At 43.3% G+C, this 21,756-nt stretch overlaps 1 protein-coding gene and 1 long non-coding RNA gene across 3 annotated transcripts; one reads left to right on the top strand and one right to left on the bottom strand.

Annotated features, from left to right (window-relative positions):
* Positions 1 to 1,265: 1,265 nt before the first annotated feature.
* On the top strand, positions 1,266 to 15,060 carry LOC131277733 (uncharacterized). Its single transcript, XR_009184845.2, has 3 exons — positions 1,266 to 1,691; positions 7,904 to 8,186; positions 8,409 to 15,060. It is a non-coding gene; the product is annotated as an uncharacterized lncRNA (long non-coding RNA).
* On the bottom strand, positions 8,280 to 21,357 carry LOC111762048 (pleckstrin homology domain-containing family G member 4B-like). Of its 2 annotated transcripts, XM_071213651.1 has the most exons (6): positions 21,292 to 21,357; positions 20,716 to 20,916; positions 18,328 to 18,413; positions 15,510 to 15,626; positions 15,062 to 15,160; positions 8,280 to 13,466 (listed from the first exon to the last, which is right to left on the bottom strand). In XM_071213651.1, the coding sequence occupies exons 3-6, from the start codon at positions 18,379 to 18,381 to the stop codon at positions 13,434 to 13,436; spliced, it is 303 nt and encodes a 100-aa protein (XP_071069752.1). In that variant the 5' UTR covers positions 18,382 to 18,413; positions 20,716 to 20,916; positions 21,292 to 21,357; the 3' UTR covers positions 8,280 to 13,433. The 2 variants fall into 2 exon arrangements, 1 of the variants encoding a protein (XP_071069752.1); XR_009184846.2 differs by lacking the exon at positions 18,328 to 18,413.
* Between the last annotated feature and the right edge of the window lie 399 nt (positions 21,358 to 21,756).

The raw sequence follows: 21,756 nt of genomic DNA, 5'->3' as shown, positions 1-21,756 counted from the left end.
TGGCTGGATGGAGTGTCCTATAAATGTCAATTAGATCAAGTTGGTTGATAGTGTTGCTCTATTATATTCTTGCTGATTACCTATTTACTGCTTCACTAATTCTTGAAAAAGTACTAAAATCTCTGACTATAATTGTGATTTGCCTAGTTCTCCTTGCAATTCTATGAGTTTTTGCTTCATGTACTTTGAAACTTTGTTAGTAAGTGTATAACACATTTAGGATTGTTTGGCATTCTTGATTAATTGATCCCTTTATCATTGGAAATGACCTTTATTATCCCTGGTAATAATCTTTGCCTTGACATTAATAGAGTCACTCTAATTGGCTTTTGACTAGTATTAACATGATATATCTGTTTCCATCTTTTCTTTTTTTTTTTTTTTTTGGAGGTACCAGAGTTTCAACCCAGGACCTTGTACATGGGAAACAGGTGCTCAACCACTGAGCTACATCATACAAATATTTGTCCTTTTATGTCTGGTCTATTTCACTTAATATGATGTCTTCAAAGCTCATCCATATTGAAGCATGTACCAGCACTGCATTTCTTTTTATGGTTGAAAAAATATTACCATTGTATGGCTATATCACATTTTGCTTATCCATCCATCTGTTGATGGACAATAGGTTTTAGCTATTGTGATTAGTGCTGCTGTGAACATTGGCATGCGAATAACTGTTCTCTTGCCTTCTTTTGGATATATAGCTGGGAGTGGAGTTGCTGGATCATTTGGTAAATCTATGTTTAAGTTTCTGAGGAACAGTTAAGTTTTCCACAGTGACTGGACCATCTTACATTGGCACCAACAATGTACAAGGGCTCCTATTTCTCCTCATCTTTACCAACACTTGTATTTTCATTTTAAAAAATCTTAGTGTGTGAAGTGGTATCTTGTAGTTTTAATTTGCATTTCTCTAATGTTAATAATGTTGAGCACCTTTTCATAAACTTATTGGCCAACTGAGAATCTTCTTTAGAGAAATGTCTACACAAATCTCTGGCCCATTTTTTAATTGGGTTGTTTGTATTTTCGTTCTTGAGTTGTAGAAGTTTTTAATATATTCTGGATAGTAAATCCTTACCAGATCTGTGTTCTCCAAATATTTTCTCCCATTATGTAGGTTGTCTTTTTCACTTTGTTGACAATATCCTTTGATGCACAAAAGTTTTTAATTTTGATGAATTACCTTTTTATTTTTGTTCTTTTGTTTTGTTGCTTGTGCTTTTGCTGGAAAATCTAAAAGTCCATTGCCTACTACAAGGTCCTAAACTCCTATAAGAGTTTTAGAGTATTAGCTCTTATGTTTGGGTTGTTGATCCATTTTGAATTAATTTTTGTACATGGTGAGAGGTACGGGTACATGTTCATTATTTTATTTGTGGATCTCCAATGGTCCTAGCACCATTTGTGGTCTTGGTACCCTTGTCAAAAATCACCTGCCCATAAATGTGTGGTTTTGTCTCTGGACTCTCAATTCTATTCCATTGGTCTATATGTATATCCTTATGCCAGTACCAAACTGTTGTAATTAATGTCACTTTGTAGTAAGTTTTGAAATAAGAAAGTATGAGTTCTCTAACTTTGTTATTCTTTTTCAGGATTGTTTTGACTATTTGGGTCCCCTTGCAATTCCATATGAATTTGAGGATCAGCTTTTCCATTTCTGCAAAAAAGGCTGCTGGAATTTGGTAGGTATATACATGTTGACATTTTAACAAAATTAAGCCTTCCAATCCATGAACTTGGAATGTCATTCCACTTATTTATGTCTTCTTTTATTTCTTTCAGCAATGTTTTGTAGTTTTCAGTGTACATGTCTTTCAGGTCCTTGGTTAAATTTATTCCCAGGTATTTTATTCTTTTAGATGTTATTATAAATTGAATTGTTTTCTAGATTTCATTTTCAGATTGTTCATTTCAAGGATATAGAAACTGTACTAACTTCTGTGTGCTTATCTTGTACCCTACAACTTTGTTGAATTTGTTTATTGGTAGTTCTAGTAACTTTCTTGTGTTTTTTGGGGGGATTTTCTACATATAAGATCATGCTGTTCATGAAGAGGGATAATTTGACTTCTTCCTTCCCAATTCAGATGCCTTGTATTTCTTTCTCTTGCCTGGTTGCTCGTGCGAGACCTTTTAGTGCAATGTTGGATAACAGTGGTGGGAACAGGCATTCTTGTTTTGTTTCTGATCTTAGGGGGAAAGGTTTCAGTCTTATATCTTTGAGTATGGTATTTGCTATGGACTTTTCATAAATGTACTTTATCCTGTTGAGAAAGTTCCCTTCCATTGCCAGTTTTCTAAGTGTTCTTATCCTGATCATATGTTGACTTTTTTTCATATGCACTTTCTGCATGATCATGTTATTTTTCCTTCATTTTATAAATGTGGAATATTTTATTGATTGTTTTTCTTATTTTGAACCTCCATTGCATCCCTGGAATATGTCCCACTTGGTCATACATATTATCCTTTTAAAATGCTGTTGGATTCTTTTTTGCCAGTATTTTGTTGGGAGTAATTGCATCCATAGTCATAAGGGATATGGGCCTGTATATATTTTTTCTTGTGCTGTCTTTATCTGGCTTTGTTATTAGGGTAATGCTGGCCTCATAGAATAAGGTAGAAAATGTTCCCTCCTTTTCTATATTTTTGGGAGAGTTTGAGAAGAATTGGTGTTAAATCTTCTTTAAATGTTAGAATTGAGCAGTGAAACCATCCAGTCCTGAACTTTTTGTTGATGGAAGGTTTTTAATTACTGATTCTGACTCTTTACTCATTATAAGCCTGTTGATATTTTCCATTTCTTCTTGTGTAAAGATTAGTCAACTTGAACTCTTTCAGCTTTTGCTGTTTCTGTAAGTGTCTTAATTTCCGTTTAATTTTTGAAGGATAACTTTGCTGGGTATAGAAGTCTTGGTTGAGTTTTCATATAAAGTCTTTAAATATGCAATCCCAACAGTCTTCCTGCCTCCATGGTTTGATGAGCAATTGCTGCTAATCTTATGGATGAAGTGACTCCTCTCTTGCTGCTTTCAAACTCCTCTGCCTTTGGATTTTGACAATTTCACCATAATGTGACTTGGTGTAGATTTCCTAGAGTTTATCCTGCTTATCATTTGTTGAGCTTCCTAGATGTGTATAGTCATGCCTTACATCGTATTTGGGAAGTTTTGAGCCATTATTTCTTCAAATACTTTTTCTCCTCCTTTCTTTCTCTCTCATGCCATTGTGAAACTCCAATAATGCAAATGTTGGGATGCTTGATGATGTCCCTCAGGTTCTGTTCATTTTTCTTCAGATTTTTTCCTTTCTGCTCCTCACATTGTATACTTTCAATTATCTTATCTTCATGCTTTGCTGATCCTTTCTTCTGCCTGTTCCAATCTTCTGTTGAATCTGTCTAATGAGGTTTTTTTTTAAAGATTTATTTTTTATTTCTCTCCCCTTCACTGCTCCCTGCCCCTCAGTTGTCTGTCCTCTGTGTTCATTCACTGTGTGTTCTTCTGTGTCTGCTTGTATTCTTGTCAGTGACACCCAGAATCTGTGTCTCTTTTTGTTGCATCATCTTGCAGCATCAATTCCCTCTGTGTGTGGCACCATTCCTGGGCAGGCTGCACTTTTTTCACACTGGACACACTTACAGGGCACACTCCTTGCACACTGGGCTCCTCTATGTGGGGACATCATTGTGTGGCACGGCACTTCTTGTGTGCATCAGCACTGCACTTGGGCCAGCTCATCACATGGGTCAGGAGGCCCTTGGACCTCCCATGTGGTAGATGGATGCCCTATCCATTAGGCCAAATCCGCTTCCCTCTAATGAGTTTTTTGTATCAATTATTATGCTGTGCAGCTCCAAAATTTTTGTTTGGTCACTTTTCATAATATCTATCTCTTTATTTTGTTCAGCCAATATTTTCCTAATTTCCTTTAGTTCTTTCTATATGGATTCCTTTAGCTCAATAACATAATTAACAGAGATGATTTAAGGTCTTTGACTAACTGATTCAATGTATAAGCTTCCTCAGGGATATTTTCTGGCAATTTCTAATTTTACTGTGAATGGGCCATATTTACATGTTCCTCTGTGTGTTTTGTAATTTTTTGTTGACAACTGGACAGTCTTAGTGAGCATTGTGTTGTTATAACTCTGAGAATCTAATTCTCCCACTCCTCTGGATTGCTAGCTATTGTTGCTGTTTAGGTTAAAATTGTCAATTCATGACTTTTCCAAAATATTTTTGCTTCCAAATGGCAAACGTAAAGAGAAAAGATAAAGAAATAAAGATATGACCTCTTTAAAACTCTTCAGCTTCTTTTGCCTAAGGGGTTTTGAAACAGTGACCACCCTCAGGGTTGCCCCCCAGGGATCTAAAGCAGTGATCAGAGATCAAACCACACACCCCAGGACTTTTGAGGACTTGGTCCTTATAGCCCACCTTGGCCCCTGCAAGCTGCACCAGGAGCCCAGGTTGCAGCCCCCACTGCTGCCTCCCATGTGGTGGGGAATGGAGAGTGGTAGCTACTGCAAGGAGGGTGACGTTTACTGATATTTGCCACAATTTACCAGCCTCCTCCTCCCTCTCTTCACTCGGTGCTGTGCAGAGCTCCACTAGATTCCAGAGTTCCAAAATAATTTACTCTGACTGTTCCTGCCAGTTTTCGTGGTGCTGGGGATGGGGGGAGGGGCGGCTGATTCCTTGAGCATCCTCCTCCTCCTCCTTCTCCTTCCCACAATCCTCTTCCCATCATATTTGAAAGATGTTTTTGTCAGGTATGGAATTATATTTTTTTAAGGGTTTTTTGTTTTGTTTTTGGTAGTTTGAAGAAGTTGCCCCATCACCTCATCGCTTGTGTTGCTGTCAGTTAAGAAATCTGCTGTCATGTTTATTTTTGTTCCTCTGTATATTTCATGTGGTTTTTCTATAGCTGCTCTTAAGATTTTCTTTTATCACTGGTTTTGATCAATTTAATTATGATTTGCCTTGGTATAATTTTCTTGATAATTCTTGTGCTTGAGATACCTTGAGCTTCTTTAATTTGTGTGGGTTGATAGTTTTCATCAAATTTGAAAAATATTCTGCCATGATTTCTTCAAATCCTTTGTTGTTTCCCTGCCTTGGGGACACCAATTAAATGTATGATAGGCTGGCCTATAGTTCACTGATGCTATTTTAACTTTTCTGGATTCTTTATATTTCTGTGTTTCATTTTGGATAGTTTCTGTTGATAGGCCATCAAGTGTACTAATATTTTCTTCTGCCAAGTCTAATCTTCTGTTAATCTCAGTGTATTTCTCATTTTTTATGTTGTCGTTTCTAGTTCTGTAAGTTCAGTCTGGGTCTTTTTTATATCTTCAATGACTTCGCTTAACTTTGCAGCATTTGGAATATAGATATAACTGTTTTAACGTCCATCATGATTGATAATTCTAACATCTGTGTCCATTCTGGGTTGGTTTTATTTGGTTACTTATTCTCCTCAGTAAAGTTTATGTTTTCCTGCTTCTTGATATGTCTGACGATCTGTGTTTGCAAGTCAGACTTTATGAATTTTATCTAGGTTATAGGGTATTTTTAAATTCCTTCATACCTTCTTGAACTTTGTTCTGGGATGCAGTTAACTTACTAGCAAACAACTTAATCCTCCAGGGTCTTGTGTTTATGATTTTGTAGGTGGTCAGGTGCAGTGCTCAGGTTAGGGCTACTTATTCCCAACTCTTGAAGCAAGATCTTTGAGTATTCTACCCAATGTCCCACTAATACGTGTTTTTCCAGTCTGGTGGGTAGAAACAGGCACTATTCCTAGCCTTTCGTAAGTGCTGGGAACTGTTATCTAGTTCTTTTGAGTGTTTTTCCCCAGCCTCAGGTCAATAATTTCCTGGATTGTGGAGGGGACTGTGGTCAGTCCTCTCTGTGCAGGTTTCTCTTCTTTGGTACTCTGTTCTGCAAACTCCAGCTGCCTTGGTCTGCCTGGACTCTTGGCTCTGTCTCCTCAACTTAAGGAGTCTGTTGGACTCCTCTTGGGTTTCCTCTCCCTGCACTGAGGACTGGGGACTCTCCAGGCACAAGTCTGGGGAAATTACATGACTTACATCATTTGTTTCCTGTCCTCAAAGATCAATATCCTTTGTTGCCTAATGCTGTGTGTCTTCAAATCTGTTGTTTGGCTAGTACTTTTGGTTGTAAATCTGGTCCCTGTTACTCCTTCTTGGGTGGAAGTGAAGTGGAAGATATTCTTCTCTTAAGTAAAAGAAAAAGAAAAATTTGTTTGCAAAACTTTTGGAAGTATATAAATGAACACAATTTGTGGAGCTGCAAATGTATTGCCCCAGCACCCACCACCCAGCAGGGGCTGGAGTGCTTCCTGCTCTCCATTAGTGCTTGGCTCACTCACTCCATGGAGGCTGGCTGCCGGCCTCCTGTTCTGGCTCGTCCTCCTCAATATGGGCTCTGACGTCATGTGGCCGGGGCAGAGCACAGGGCTTGGCAGCCCAGGGGGGCTGAGCTGGAGTGCACATGCAGGCTCAGCAACCTAGGATGGAGGATGCTGCTGTCTGAGATGGTGGGGTGGGGCCTCCTGAAGGGGGGGCACATTCAAAGAAGGACACCACTTTGGAGGCCAGTGACCATGACTCTGGAAATGGACAAATAAGCAAGTTAGTCTTGCTTCTACTTCAGAAGCACAGTCTAGTTCAAAAATGAGATTGGAAGTGATCTGGAAATGGGCCAGGCCCTCCCCTGTGGCCAGCACCCACCAGACCTGCCACTTGGGCCCACAAGGCCAAGCTCCACACTCTGGGGCCTGACTTTGGGGCCTGTGGGCCCATGGGTGAGTGAGTCTCACACCTTTACCTGCCCCCTTCATCATGGAATCAACAGTCTGGTCGCTTATGGCTGCATTGCTGAGCTTGATGCCCATGAACGGTTTGTTGCCTTTCCTCACAGACTCCATTTCTTTCATTCTGAGCTCTAAATAGAAGAATGTATGAAATATTTCAAAACAACTCCTTGAGTGTATTACTGTCAGTGAAAATGCTCCGTAACCCCTACACCATCAGTCCAAACCAGATGATGTGCCAGGATTGACGAGCCCCCTGTTCCCTGGGACACCTGTGGTTCTGGAAGGCGCAGTGCTCTGTTCCACAGAGGGGCGGCTCTCTTTAATGTATACATTCAACACATTCCCCATCAAGATCCTAACAAGGTTATTCTCAGACCTTGGCAAGGTGGCTCTGAATTTCATCCAAAGGTAAATGGAGCCACAGGCAAGTGGATCTGAAGGGACAGATGAGGGAGCAGGATTCCCTCAGAATCAAATTCCAGGAACAGGTCCCCGGCAAACTGGTGTTTGGGAATGGCTGTTGGCCAATGAGCCTGACGTGGAGATGGTGCCAGGGACCCTGCCTCATGGGCCATAGGGGTTAAAAGCCCCCATGCTGTGGCTCTGTGCAAGGCTGCTGGGTGACCCCGCCTGTGAGGGGCCAGGCACATTGGGCCCGTGGCACATCTGTGAGAGGCCCGTGTGTTGGCCTGAGGCGCATCTGTCCTGGTGGCCTACATACTGGTCTTCATGCACGGTCAGGAAGGCGCTTCCTAACCCTGCAGTCTCCAAGTCGCTGGGATGTAAACATCCAGGTCGTGGACACGTGAGACCCATGGACTCCCCCGAGGGTGAAATGTTGCTGCCACACTCACCCCACCCCTGGGAGCCTGGACCTCAGGCCAGGAGCCCTGAGGGAGCTCAGCCACCCCTCCCAGGAGGGACTTAGGAGCTGCGGGAACACGTGGCCATGCCCAGGGGGCGGCAGCTCTCCAGCTCTTGGAGGAAGTGATGGAAGGGAGTCTTAGAGCTTCTCCAAGTTCCTGAAAACTACTTTCTGCTTTCCCTGCAGGTCTTGGGCAGGTCCGTCCTGTTCATTTCTGGAAAATAGTTGTTGATGACATATCCTAAGGATCTAATGTACACCTTCTCCGTGGAGACCATCTCAGGCAGGACGTGCCGCAGGTGGCTGCTGGAAGACACAGAGGCTGAGTGGACACACAGCCACACACCAGCTTGTGGCCTGGCTCTGGGCTTCAAAAACACATTTTATTAGAAGTTGCATGTACCTCATCCAGAGACACAAGTAGACGCGAACAAGCCAGAGGAATAAACATGATTACATACAGAAGGAGGTATGTTTTGCAAATGTGGGATGCACAATATAAAAGAATCTTAAATTAGAATTCCTATTTAGAAATGAATAATTTCAAGAAAGTCCATTGTCATAGTTACTTGATTCCTCCTTTATTGTACAGTGATAAGGAAATATGAAAAATAAGAGGAAGGTTGTAATTTAGAAAGAAACATTGCCTGAAATATTTATGTCATTTATGGCAGTATATTGCTCTTTCTAGATAAAGGGTCTCTGTGGAACCTGAAGGAGAGGCTGGAGCTGGAGTCCCCAGGGCTCTCTGAGGAGACAGCTCATGCCCAGGCTCTGCAGTTCAGGAGCAGCTGTATCAGAAGATTTGAACATGGGGGATAGCGAGGCCTCTCTAAGAAGCCTGTTAGAGATTCATGTGAGCACGTGGGATTCTGACCCACGTCTACTGCTCACCCACCCAGGAGGCCTTTCTGGAAAGTCAGCTTTACATGAAGCCACACCTGGCCTGTGATCACAGGTGTGATCGGGGGCTGGTCCCAGGGCTGTCTGTGCCTGAGGCTGGGGGGTGGCAATGGCTGGGTGGGAGATGGGGCTTGCCAGATGCTGTCGGCGAAGGTCAGGAGGGAGCTGCAGGCCAGGCCCTGTGGGCGGGTCCCCCGACACCACCATCCAGTTGTCCCAGCTTCCCCAACCCTCCAGGGTGTGGGCCCCTCAGCAGAGACCCCAGGTCTCACTCCATGTGAATCCCTGTGCTGGCAGAGCCCAGAGGGAGGCAGGAAGTCATCAGTGGCTGAGAGGGTAGCAGGGCACACAGTCAGGTGCATGGCATGATCACCCCTCCACATGCAGAACAGTGTGCCAGGACAGCATAAACCCACATGGGGCATCCACATTAGTTACACGGTCTGCCGCAAACCAATATGGGGCTTGGGTTGGCAGCTGGTCCTTTGTGAGCTGGCTCGATGCGGGTCCCCAGCCCCTCGTGGTGCACTGGCCAGCCCCTGAACCTGGAGGGCAAGGCCCTGCCCTAGCACAGACCCGAGCTCCTGCTGGGCTGGGGAACAAGTGTGCTATGTCGCTTTACACTGTGGACAGCACCGTTCAGTTGCACTTTCAGAGGAAATCTATCCGGGGCACCAAAAGGAGGCTTGTTAGTGAACTGGAGGCACTGTTTCTTCTAAACAAGAAGCACTGCTTTTCTCCCTTATTTGATAGCATTCTATCAGTATCTTTCTTAAATAATTCAATCCTATTGGCAAAGAGGGGGGCTTGGCATATTTTTTCCTGCCATTGTTTGCTTTTTAAATTGGGAAAAAATTAAAAGCAATTAAGGAGGGAAATATACCTGTGAGGAGAAGTGCTGCTGCTACATCCCAGTTGCAGCAGAACTGGAGAACTTGTCCTTTTTCATGCTTGCACTACAGATTTCACAAACACTCAGTTGCTTCTGAGTAGTGAGCACCTTCCAGATGTTTGGACACCTGGAGCACCAGTGCTCAGAAGTGCTAATGACTGAACCTGCCGACCAGAGGTAAAGAGAGTAGACACTGAAGTCTCAACCAAAAGTAATGAAAAGCCAATTGTCCTTTTTAAATATTCAGAGACAAAATCAAATTTAGAATTTCAAATTCTGGCACTTGGGGTATAGTCTAAGGATGTGGACCAAATAGACCACTTATCATTAGGAAACAATGACTATCTCTCATTAATAAGATGTTGTTCAAGTGACAAGGCACACCCTTTTGAGACAACTATCAGAAGGTTTTGGGGATTTCAGGTGTAATGTTGTTGGTTTAATACAAAGCTCTTAACCAAAACCAATCTCTCCTCTTAACCCTGATGGCTGAGAAGGATGTACCCCCTTTCTGGGACTGACATGCTCAGTGTTTCTGTGGCACCTCCACAGCTGGAACTATGTCTGGTGTTGGTTGTGTCCATGTCCTGTGAATGGGCAGCAAGAGTGACTTATCCCCAGAGGCTAAATCCAACACTAGGGCAAAGGCAATCAACTTCCTAAATGCGTCCCCTCACCTTAGCACTCAGCAGGGGAACCTTGATGCTCCTGTGTAGCTTTCGATTGTACTACTCTGGAAACCTTCTAGATAAGCTTAGTAGAAATGCAAGGTGGACACTGTTCATAAGTTAGAAATAAAGATGTGTCATTGCTCTCCATCTCCTCAGTGGATGGGGCACCTCTCATGGATTCTGATAATACCAACTTGTCCATGCCATCACAGGTAGTTGAGAGGAGACAAAAATATGCAGGGCAGTGAGCTCCAGCCAGAAATACACTCTTGATCACCTCAGCCATCTATGATCACTTTGATCATTCACAATCATCTCAGTTGCCCTGAACACCTTAGCTGTCCATGATCACCTCAACCATCCCTGATCACCTCAGCTGTTCATCATCACCTAGATCACCTAATGACCACCTAAGCCATCCCCGAGAACCTCAGAGGTCCACATCACCCCAGCCATCCCCATCATCTCAGCTGTCCACCATCACCTCAGCCATCCCCATCACCCCAGCCGTCCCCATCACCTTAGCTGTGCACCATCACCTCAGCTGTGCACATCACCTCAGCCATCCACCATCACCTCAGCCGTCCCCATCACCTCAGCCATCCACCATCACCTCAGCTGTCCACCATCATTTCAGCCATCCCCATCACCTCAGCTGTCCACCATCACCTCAGCCGTCCAATCACCTCAGCTGTCCCCATCACCTCAGCTGTCCCCATCACCTCAGCCGTGCACCATCACCTCAGCTGTCCACCATCACCTCAGCTGTCCACCATCACCTCAGCCATCCCTATCACCTCAGTTATCCCCATCACCTTAGCCGTCCCCATCACCTCAGCTGTCCCCATCACCTCAGCCGTCCCCATCATCTCAGCCATCCACCATCACCTTAGCCATCCCCATCACCTCAGCTGTCCACCATCACCTCAGCCATCCCTATCACCTCAGTTATCCCCATCACCTTAGCCGTCCCCATCACCTCAGCTGTCCCCATCACCTCAGCCGTCCCCATCATCTCAGCCATCCACCATCACCTTAGCCTTCCCCATCACCTCAGCTGTGCACCATCACCTCAGCCATCACCATCACCTCAGCTATCCACCATCACCTCAGCTGTCCACCATCACCTCAGCTGTGCACACCACCTCAGCTATTCCCATCACCTTAACCATCCCCATCACCTCGACCATCCACCATCACCTCAGCCATCCCCATCACCTCAACCATCCCCATCACCTCAGCTGTCCACCATCACCTAAGCTGTCCACCATCACCTTAGCTGTGCACATCACCTCAGCCATCCCCATCACCTCAACCATCCCCATCACCTCAGCCATCCCATCCCCATCACCTCAGCTGTCCACCATCACCTTAGCTGTGCACATCACCTCAGTCATCCCCGATTACCTTGGTCATCCCTGATCATGTGGTTGTTCCTATTGTCCTAAGAAGTCTCTGATCATCTCCACTGTTAACAATCACCTCAGATGTCCATGTTCACCTTAGCCATGCCTGATTACCTCAGCTATCCCTGATACTACAGCTACTTCTGACCATGTTGATGGATGGATGTTCTAACTGCCTTATTCTTGTTTGTTCCTTCTCTTTACCATTGCTAAAATTCAGAGGGACAAAATCAGATGTAAATCAAATGATGATGAGATACAACCCCCATATGGTGTCAGGTGCTGAAACTTGTGGTTAAGAACATCTTGCTAGAGCAGCGACGTATGAAAACCAGCTTCAACCGGTTCATTGGACCTGCACAGAAGAAACCCCTAGTTGTCCTTATCTGAACTTGCTTAATTACCATAGTAAAATCCCCACCCTGGGCAGAGCTTATCCACCCTTTTCCTGATCATGCAGTGTATGTGCAAGCAAGATTTCTCAACCATACTAATCATACAATTATATAAGCAGCTATGTGTGTTCATCTATATGCACAAAAGTTAGGACATAATCAAAGCAGATGCTAAATAGAAACTTAGGCATTTCAGCAAGAGTGAAACTGCAGCTCAGGGAGTTGAGTCTGAGTCACTTTAGACTGACCTTGGCTCCTTGACTCTGTAGACACAATAAATGTAAGTTCTGCCTAACTCTCTTGTTGAAATTTTCTTCTTGCCATCTCTGTTTATCTGTAAAGGCTCTGCTTTGGGGCTTAAGAGTAAGGTAGGCCTCAATTACCTCTGTGGTCCATGATCACCTAAGCTGCCCCAGACAACCTCAACCTTCCAAGATCACCTCAACCTTCCCTAATCACCTCAGCCACCCCTACCACCCAATCACATCAGCTGTTCATGATCACCTCAGCCATCCCTGATCATCTGGTTGTCCCCAAACACTTCAGCCAACCCTGGTCATCTGGCTCTCCTTGATCATCTCAGCTATCCTCTATCACCTCAGCCATCCATGACCAATATAGCCATCCAAGATCACCTCAGCCATCCCTGATCTTAAGCTATCACAGATCACATGGCCTCGATTACCTCCACTGTCCATGATCACTTTAGCTGTCCCTGATCATCTCAGCCATCCATCAAGTCTCTGGAAAGCGAAGGTAGCTTTGAGACTGGCCCTGGTCACCGTGCCACCCAAGGAGCCACCAGGCGTGTGCTGCTGGTGACAGCCCAGTTGAAGGGGGTGGCACTCTTAGTTCACTTGTGCCGGAAGGAAGGGGCCCCAGGAGGGAGCCCACAGCGAAGCCAAAAGTTGGACAGTGACTGGGGTGGGGAGGGGGGCAGACTGCAGCTTCCCAGGATGGAGCCACTTGGGTGTCAGGCGGCAAGGAACCACGTGATGACCACCGACTTGTGAGTTCCCATTATGGTGAGTTTTAACTTTTCTCCCACGTGAGCGCTCTAAGCATTTGCCTATTTTTCTTTGGACTATGTGAGTAGAGATAAGCTCTGCTTCCGAGTGGGAGTACTTTTGCTGGGAGGAACAGGGGCTGGACTCCCAGGGAGAACACTGCTCTCCCAAACACAGTGCGCTCACCAGAAGTCCTCCCTGGCACCAGCTCCTCTCTCCTGAGCACTGCCAGGTCGGCGCCCCCCTCCCCACCGAGGCTGACAAGTAGCGCATCTTCCAGCACAAGCGCCATCTGCTCCAGTGTTTGCTGATTAACTAGGGGACTTCCTGCTTGGAGGGAGAGAAAGGTGCACATGCCCTGCTGCTCCAAGGAGAAGCCCTTCCTCTGGTCCGCAAGCAGCAGCCTGGCAGTGTGTTGCCCCCACATTCAAGACCTCCAGTTTCAGCTGGAAGGTGGGAAGTTCCAGATGCTCTCCTGAAAGGGAAGGTGAGTCAGGTGAAGCTCAAAGGCAGGAAAGATAAGAATCCTTAAGACTTGGCAGCAGGAGGAGAACTTATGTTTAGACCAGGACACTGGGGTCTTACCTACAGAGCCCTGGTGTGACAGTTTAAAGCTTTTCATGGACCCCAGAAAAGATCATGTTCTTAAATCAACTTTATTGAGGTGTAATTTATATGCAGTAAAATGCACCATTTTAGATCGACAGATGTGCACACCATGTATACCCTGCCACAGTCAACAGTTAGACCATTTCCATCACCCCCGAGAGTTTTGTGTGCCCCTTTGCAAGGGGTCCCACCCTGGCCTCAGGCAACCACTGGTTTGCTTTCTGCATCTATGGATGAGTGTTTTGCCCATTGCAGAACATTGTAGTAATGGAACATCAGCATGTATTCTTTTGCACCTGTTTTTCATTGTGCATATTTTTTTGAGATCCATCCATGTTGCTTCATATAAAAGTAGTTTGTTCCTTTTTTAAAATTTGTTTTTTTTAAATTTTTGTTATTTTTTAGTTTTTGTTCCTTTTTATTCTATAGTAGAAATATACTACAAATTGTTTACCCACGTACTTGCTGATGGACATTTGTGTCTCCCTCCAACTTGAAAAAATCATGTTCTCAGAGCTGGTCCATTCCTGTGGGTGTGGGACCCTTTGACTGGATGGGAATCAGCTGGGGCTTTGATTGGATCACTTCAGTGAAGGTGACCCAGGGTGGGTCTTGGGCCTCTTGCTGGAGTCCTTTACAAACAGAGGACTGAAAGCAGAGACACACAGAGAACAGAGACAGAGAGACCCAAGAGGCTGGAGGAGACGAGGCCTGGGAGGAGAGGGGAGAGGTGAGCCATGTGCCTGCATGTCCACAGCTGAGGGTGGGGAAGAGTGAGCCTGGAGCAGGAGGTGGAGCCAGACCTGCACAGCCACCATTGTGTCTCGCCTCGTGGCAGGAGCCCAGGATCACAGGAAGCCAACCTCTGTTGAGACAGCATCTCTGATGGTGCCTTGACTTGGACACTTTCACAGCCTCAGAACTGTAAGCTTTTTTTTTTTTGGAAGTAGGGGATTGAACCTGGGACCTCATACATGGGAAACAGGTGCTCAACAACTGCTTCCCAAACTGTAAGCTTTTAACCTAATACATTCCCATTATAAGAGCTAACCCATTTCTGGTACATTCCTTCCAATGACTTTGAGCATACCAAGACACCCAGACATCCCTGGGAAGACTTCTGGCCACGTGGCCCCATCTTGAGGCTGCTGTGATCCTCACAGGCAATCTCTTTCTGTGTCTTGCTTGAATTACTCATTTCCAATACTCATGCCTTATTGGCATATCATTAGTGTAGTGGTATTTTTTTTTCCTTCTGGGTGGGGTGGAATTTTTTTTTCATGACAAATAGGAAGAAGTAGTCTTGCAGTCTTTTGTTAATCAGAAGGATTCTAGAAATCAAAAAGGGTTTGAAAATCTCTGCTACAGATGATGGTGAAACCCAAAACTTATTTTCAAGTTTTACTAAATCTTTATGTCTCCACCTACCTGTCAAATAAAATACAATGAATGTGAACTTACCTGTGCTGTATTCAGGGTTTTGTGTGTGTCTAGGGAGAAGACTGAATTTTGTAGGAAAACAATGGCCTCTTTGCAGTTCATGGTGAAGGGTTCTAGTTTCTGTCACAATGTTAGAAGAAGGAGACAGCAACAGGTAAATTCTGTTAGAAGGTGAAATAATTGGTTTTGAGTTCCTAGATTTAAACTAACCTCATGGTTATAAAAATCTGCTATGGTGTTGCTAAGTATGAGATTTGGGGCATCAGATGGGAGCATTTCATGAGCACATCATTACCTTCCCCAGCCCAGGGCTCAAGCTGACCACATCATGATTACCTACTTGAATGGTGACTAGGGCAGGCATGAAATTCTGGGTGATGATGCCCTTTCCAAATTTGGAGAACACATCTGCATAAGGAAAATCCCATGAGACCATGGCAAGTGGAGGCAGCTGTGAGCTGTACCTTACCTTATGGAAATGGATCCAGTCACTGTGGCTGTAGGGAAGAGAGCCTTTGTGTCCTGCCGTCAGCTGGAAGCTGTCAACAAGCTTGTGCAGGGCCTTCAGGGAACTCACCACCTCACACTGCCAAAGAAAGCATTCATGCATTTTGGCTACAGACCATCTCTTGGGGAATAACCACTGTAAATGGTTAATTCTTGGGAGAATTGTTTTAACTGGGTTGAAAGAATTGAGGTGCCAGTTTAGGGTATAGCTATCCTGCTTTGTTGAGAACATTAACAAATAGTATGCTTGAATACAGCAATGAAGGTGAAAAGAAGTGAAAGGAGAAGACATCAAAGAGAAATGAAGAAAAGGCCCTAATTAAGTAAAGATAAATAAATGAAAAGAGCAGGAAAGAAGATATGGGTCAAGAGAAAAGGGCAGGAAGAGGAAGGGAAAGTGAGGGAATGAACCAAGGGGCTTCATGTCCAGTTTGGCAGAGTCAGCCCTTATCAGATCATGACCACAATTCTGGACAAAATATAGTGAGTTTCTAAAAGCTCTGGAGAGTGAACAAAGGCAGGCATGTTGTATAGGGGAGTTGAAACTTGGATGGAGGGACTGGCATGGGGCATGTTCCCTATTCCTGTGGCTTTGACTTGGAAGGAGAGTGTGGAGATGGTATGATGTGGAGTGGCAGTGGTGCTGATAGAAAATGAGCATTTTTCTGGTCTGAAGAGCCAGAGAGAAGAGCTGTAGTTGGCCAGTGTTGCTGGAAACTGAAGGTGGATTCCCAGAATAGCAATCGTTAAGGAAGGGGGGGCCCTAGTTCTGTGGGTAAACTCTAAGTTTCTGGCTGCCCTCTGCAGCAAATACCTATGGGGAAGACTTAATAGTTTGCAGCTGAAGGCTAGAGACCTGAATTGAACTCACTGATGGTGATACAGTTTTCTGTTTGAGTCTAACCAAGTTGAATGCATGTTACAACAACACATTTCAGAGGATTATTATAGAAACCAGAGTCGCCACAACAGAACATCCACAAGATCCAGAATATAATCCAAAACCCTGAACACATGAAAAATCAGGAAAATGTGGCCCATTTTTAAGGGAAAAGACAATCAATAGAGGCCAGCCTAAAGATGACTCAGAAGTTGGAATTTTCAGATGAGAACTTTAAAGCCACTATTATTACTCAGTGAGGTAAAGAAAAATATGCTTGCAATGAAGGAAAAGATAGACTCTCTCAATAGAGATGTAGAACATACATTTTCAAAACATTGGAAATTTTACAACCAAAAAATACATTATCTGAAATAAAAAATTTACTGGATGGGCTTAGTAGCAGAAAGGAGATGATTGAGGAAAGAGTCATTGACCTTGAAGACAGAGCTGAAGAAAAGAGAGAGAGAGAGAGAGAGAGAGAGAGAGAGAGAGAGAGAGAGAGAGAGAGAGAGAGAGAGAGAGAGAGAGAGAGAAGAACCGATTATCAGGGACATATGGGACAATATCAGTGTTTGTTAATGGAGTCTTAGAAAAAGAGGAGCAAGAGAATGAAGCAGAAAAAGAAAACATTTCAATATATAATGGCTGAAAATTCCCCAAATTTAGTGATAGACATAACTTTATAGATTCAAGAAATTCAGCAAAACCTAAACAGGATAAATATGTAGAATACGTAAATAAATAGAAAACTGTGCTTAGGACATTGTGGCAGTTGAGATTATTTATGAATTCCAAAAAGAGATTATGTTTGCAAACTGGTCTGTTCTTTTCAGTGTGAGACCTTTTGATTGTATTAGATTCAGCTGAGATGTCTTTGATTAAATTATGTTAAGGTTAGGGCTTTGATTCTGCCATGTCATTAGGGTAATTTAGTTTGAGTCACTGTTCCCCACTGTGAGCTATATAAATGGACATTCAATCAAGGAGGCACAGAGAAGTCGATATACACAGGAGAAGAACAGAGGAAGAGAGACAGCTCCATAGACATGGCAGAGACCCTGGGAAGAGAGATGAGCCATTTGTTTGATAGTTTACAGCTGGCCTTGTAAAGAGAACAGAGCAGCTGAGCCTGGAAAGAAGTGAGCCCCAGAGGAAGAGAGATGAACATTATGCCAACCTACAGCTGAGATTGGAAGAAGCTGGGACCACAGAGCCTTAAAAGGAAAGAGGAAGGCTGAACCCTCACAGACTTTGCCTGCCATCTTGCTTTAACATGTGGCTACAGATTTTCTGTGAGGAAGTACCTCTTATGGTACCTTGAGTTGGACTCTTTAGGGCTTTGTAAGTATAAGCTTTTACCCCAGATAAATACCCTTTATAAAAGCCAACTGATTTCTGGTTCTTTGCATTATCACCCTTTTTGGCTAATACAGACATCATAGTCAAATTGCTGAAAATAAGGAGAAAATCATGCAGGCAGCCAGAGAACAATGACTTGAATTACTGTGGACTTTTCATCAGAAACTATGAAGGTTAGAAGACAGTAGATTGTGACTGACAAAGTGCTGAAAAGAAGAAAACCCAACAATACTGTCAATTCAGAATTCAATACCTAGCAAAAATATCCTTAAGTCTGAAGGCAGTGTTAAGGTATCTTCAGATAAAGAGAAACAATCAAGAAGAGAGATAAGTAAAGGAAAAGAATGAAGTTGAGAAGAAAGGTAAGATTTTTTTGAAAAAAAAAAAACACACAAACCTCTGGATAGGAGGTAGATTTCTAAGCTGCCACTTGGCTTTAACCAGAATTTATATAAATTCTTTTATATTTATTATCTCATTTAGATGCCTTAAACAGCATTCAGAGTCATGCCTAATCCTGAACATCCAAAACCATCACCTCGATTGTTGCATCCTTGTCCAGCCTAAATGCTGATTCTTTATCCACCAACATCAAAATGCTATGAATTATGGGAGGATTGTGTTCTGAAATATGTAAGAAAAAATATTACTGATTAGATTTCTAGTTTATAACTGATAATATTGAGTTAACAGAATCATGCAATGTTGATTGATACTACTCTATCATATAGTTATTTTTCCAAAACACCTATAAAGCATGAAATGTAGTTTGTTTTGCTCTGGATATTATTTGCACTTATGAATTATTGATGTAGTCAGGTTTATTGATGTATAATTTACATGCAATAAAATTCATCCTCTTTTGTGTATAGTTCTATAAGTTTTGACAAAAGCATAAAGTCATGTAACACCACCATATTTAAGATATGGAAGAGTTCAGAACCAAAATTTCTCTCATGCCCTTTTTGAGTCAAGACCTGCCACATCTAGCCCTTGGCAACCACTGAGTTGTTTTCTTTCTATATAAATTTGCCTATTTCAGAATGTCATTTAAAGGTACTCATACATTATTGATTTCTTTCACTTAGCCCAGTGCATTTGAAATTCACCATGTCACTGTGTGCTTTATTGCTTAGTATTCCATTGTATGCATGTACCATAGTGTTCATTCACTTACCAGTCAAAGGACATTGGGGTTGTTTCCAGTTTTTGACCCTTATAGGTAAAGTCACTATAAACATTGTGTGAACATAAGTTTCATTTGCCTTGGGTAAATTCTTAAGAGTGGGATTTCTGGCTCATATAGTAAATATATGTTTAACTTTTGAAGAAACTGCCAAAATAGTTTTCCAGAGTGGCTATACCAGTATGGATTCCCACCAGCAATACCAAGCACTTAGTATTGTCAGGTTGTGTATGTGTGTCATCTCATCGTGGTTTTAATATGCATTTCCCCTATGACTATTGATGTTGAGCATATTTTCATGTGCTTATTTGCCAACTGTATCTCTTCTTTGGAGAAGTGTGTCCAAACCTTTTGTACATATATTATTGGGTTAATAGTTTTCTTCTGGGATTTGAGATTTCTATGTATACTCTGGATACAAGTCCTTTATCAGATATATGTTTTGCAAATACTTTCTTCCAGTCCATGGGTTGAATTTTCATTTTATTAACAGTACCTTTTGAAGAGTGGAAGTTTTCATTTTTTCTGAAGTCAAATGCATCAGTTTTTTTCTTTGATAAATTGTGCTATTGGTGTCAGAGCTAAGAAATCTTTGCCTAACCCAAGGTCATGAAGATTTTCTCCTATGCTTTCTCTTGGATGTCTTATAGTTTTATGTTTTACTTTTAGGTCTATGATCCATTTTTAGTTAATTTTTGTATATGTTGTGAGATATAGGTTGAGAATCTTTTTTTTTTTTTTTGCATATGGATGCCCAATTGTTCCAGCCCTAGTTGTTGAAAAGTCTTCTTTAATGTATTTTATGACTTTAGTTAAGCATCCTTTGTTCCTGTTTGCTAGAATCATTTTTTTTTTTTGCATATGGATGCCCAATTGTTCCAGCCCTAGTTGTTGAAAAGTCTTCTTTAATGTATTTTATGACTTTAGTTAAGCATCCTTTGTTCCTGTTTGCTAGATTATAGCTGAGACTGGATCATTCAGCAATGAAATGCTTTTATTTACAGAGTACTTTTCATTCATTTTCCCAGAGCTTTAAATTTTTAATAATTAAACAGATTTTAGACTTTTTTTTTTGTAATCCCCTATTTTGAAATGAATTTACTGGAGGGCCTCAGAACTGAGATTTTATGTGTATTAAGTTAACGTTAGATTTTTGCTAACCAGCTTCTTGTGGGTAATACTAAATAAATACTCGTTGAATTAATAAAATGACCAATAGAAGGAAAAATTTCTTGCTTTCTCATTTTAGAACTTTATTCTATTTCTCTCAGTTCAGCTATAATTTTGAATTATCATGCATTAAAAGTTTTGAAATTTTTTGATAATTCTCATATATATGAGTAAATTTTTACTATCAGAATTTGTTACTGTTGCAAAGAAAAATTAATATTCATTCTAAGATAAATGAGAATAGAGACAATGCTTTATGATAATTACTCATATTAGTTTGTAATGGTCATATGTTGGGAGTGGGGTAGGGATGAAAATTCCTAGGATTTCCTACCAATAAGAAAAAAATCATAAATTATTTTTCAAAACTGAGAGCTTTTTAATGGTAATTGAATTTTAATAATTTTAATTTGATAACTGAACATTGTAAAATAATAAATTTGAGGTATCATGACTTGAAATTGAGTTACTATGAAAAAGAATTGTACTTCTTTGGGCTCTGTGAATACAAATTAACTGCTTTTCTATAGCCCTCAAAATTGAAGTTGAAAATGGAAAAATTTAACTCACATCAGAGTGCCATGTCCGCCTCGCTGTGCTTCCGCTACTTTACTTGGTTCACATGTATCTTGCTCTTTACTCCCCAAAGGCAGTGCAGTTCCTGTTCCTTTCAGGACCCACTGGCTTGAGGATGAGGGGATTTCTCTCTAAGGTGAAAACCTGCCCCAGTCGGATCCTCAAAACCCTCGGGGCAGCCAGAATGGCAGCTTGCTGGAAAAAAGATCTGTGTCAATGGAAGAGAATTGAACTTTTGCCTGAAAACACTATTCTCAGGTTCTATAGAAGATTCAGTTGCGATGAACAATTTAGGAACGCAGCCGGCTTTCCCCAGCTCCCGACGTCTGCTTTTTAACGATGTGCAAGTAGAGAGCGGCTGCCACATTCGCAGGCGCCAGAAGCTTGCGGTGTCCCGCTGTGGGGGGTGAGCACCGGAAACAGCCGAGGCGGCGTGCTCCTGCAGAGAGAGCCGCCGAGCGCCGGGCTCCTGTCCCTCCACAGTGGAGGCGCCTGGCCGGCCTCTGCCTCCCTGAGCTTCCCCGGCTTCTGCCCCGCTCCCACCTCCACAGGAAACCCGCCCTGACCCACCTGGAGCTGCGGGAGTCGTCCCGCCCTAGGCGGTGGGAACCCGGGAGCCTCTGCGAGGCCCTAGCCACGTGGCGGCGCTCCTGCTCCAGCGCCCCCTGCTGGCCGGAGGCTTCCCAGGCGAGACCACTGAGACTTGGAGCATCACAGCAGCCGCGCGCCCTCTTCGTTGCAAACCTCCGGAGCAGCTAGACACAAAGCTGATGGGTGTGAACCTATTTCCTCTCCTCTGACTAAGGGCTAAGGAGCAAAGCTGCCCAAGGTGGGAAGGGGGCGCCCGGGCGGAGCTGATGGCGGGACAAGCACCAGGCCAGGCTCCACCTGGCCACCTCCCTGGGGTGCGTGTGGCACCCCAGGGGCGATGAGAAGAGAGGGGAGGCGGGCCGAGGAAGGGTGCAGAGGGGCAGTGCGGGTGGGGCTGGCGCCCACCCTGGGCCAGCGTGGCAGCCTCGTGAGGTCAGGCAGGTC

This window comes from Dasypus novemcinctus, unplaced genomic scaffold (genome assembly GCF_030445035.2).
Source record: "Dasypus novemcinctus isolate mDasNov1 unplaced genomic scaffold, mDasNov1.1.hap2 scaffold_353, whole genome shotgun sequence".
NCBI classification, from domain to species: domain Eukaryota; kingdom Metazoa; phylum Chordata; class Mammalia; order Cingulata; family Dasypodidae; genus Dasypus; species Dasypus novemcinctus.
The sequence above is the reverse complement of the archived record's forward strand: the minus strand, read 5'-3'. Positions and strand labels throughout refer to the sequence as shown.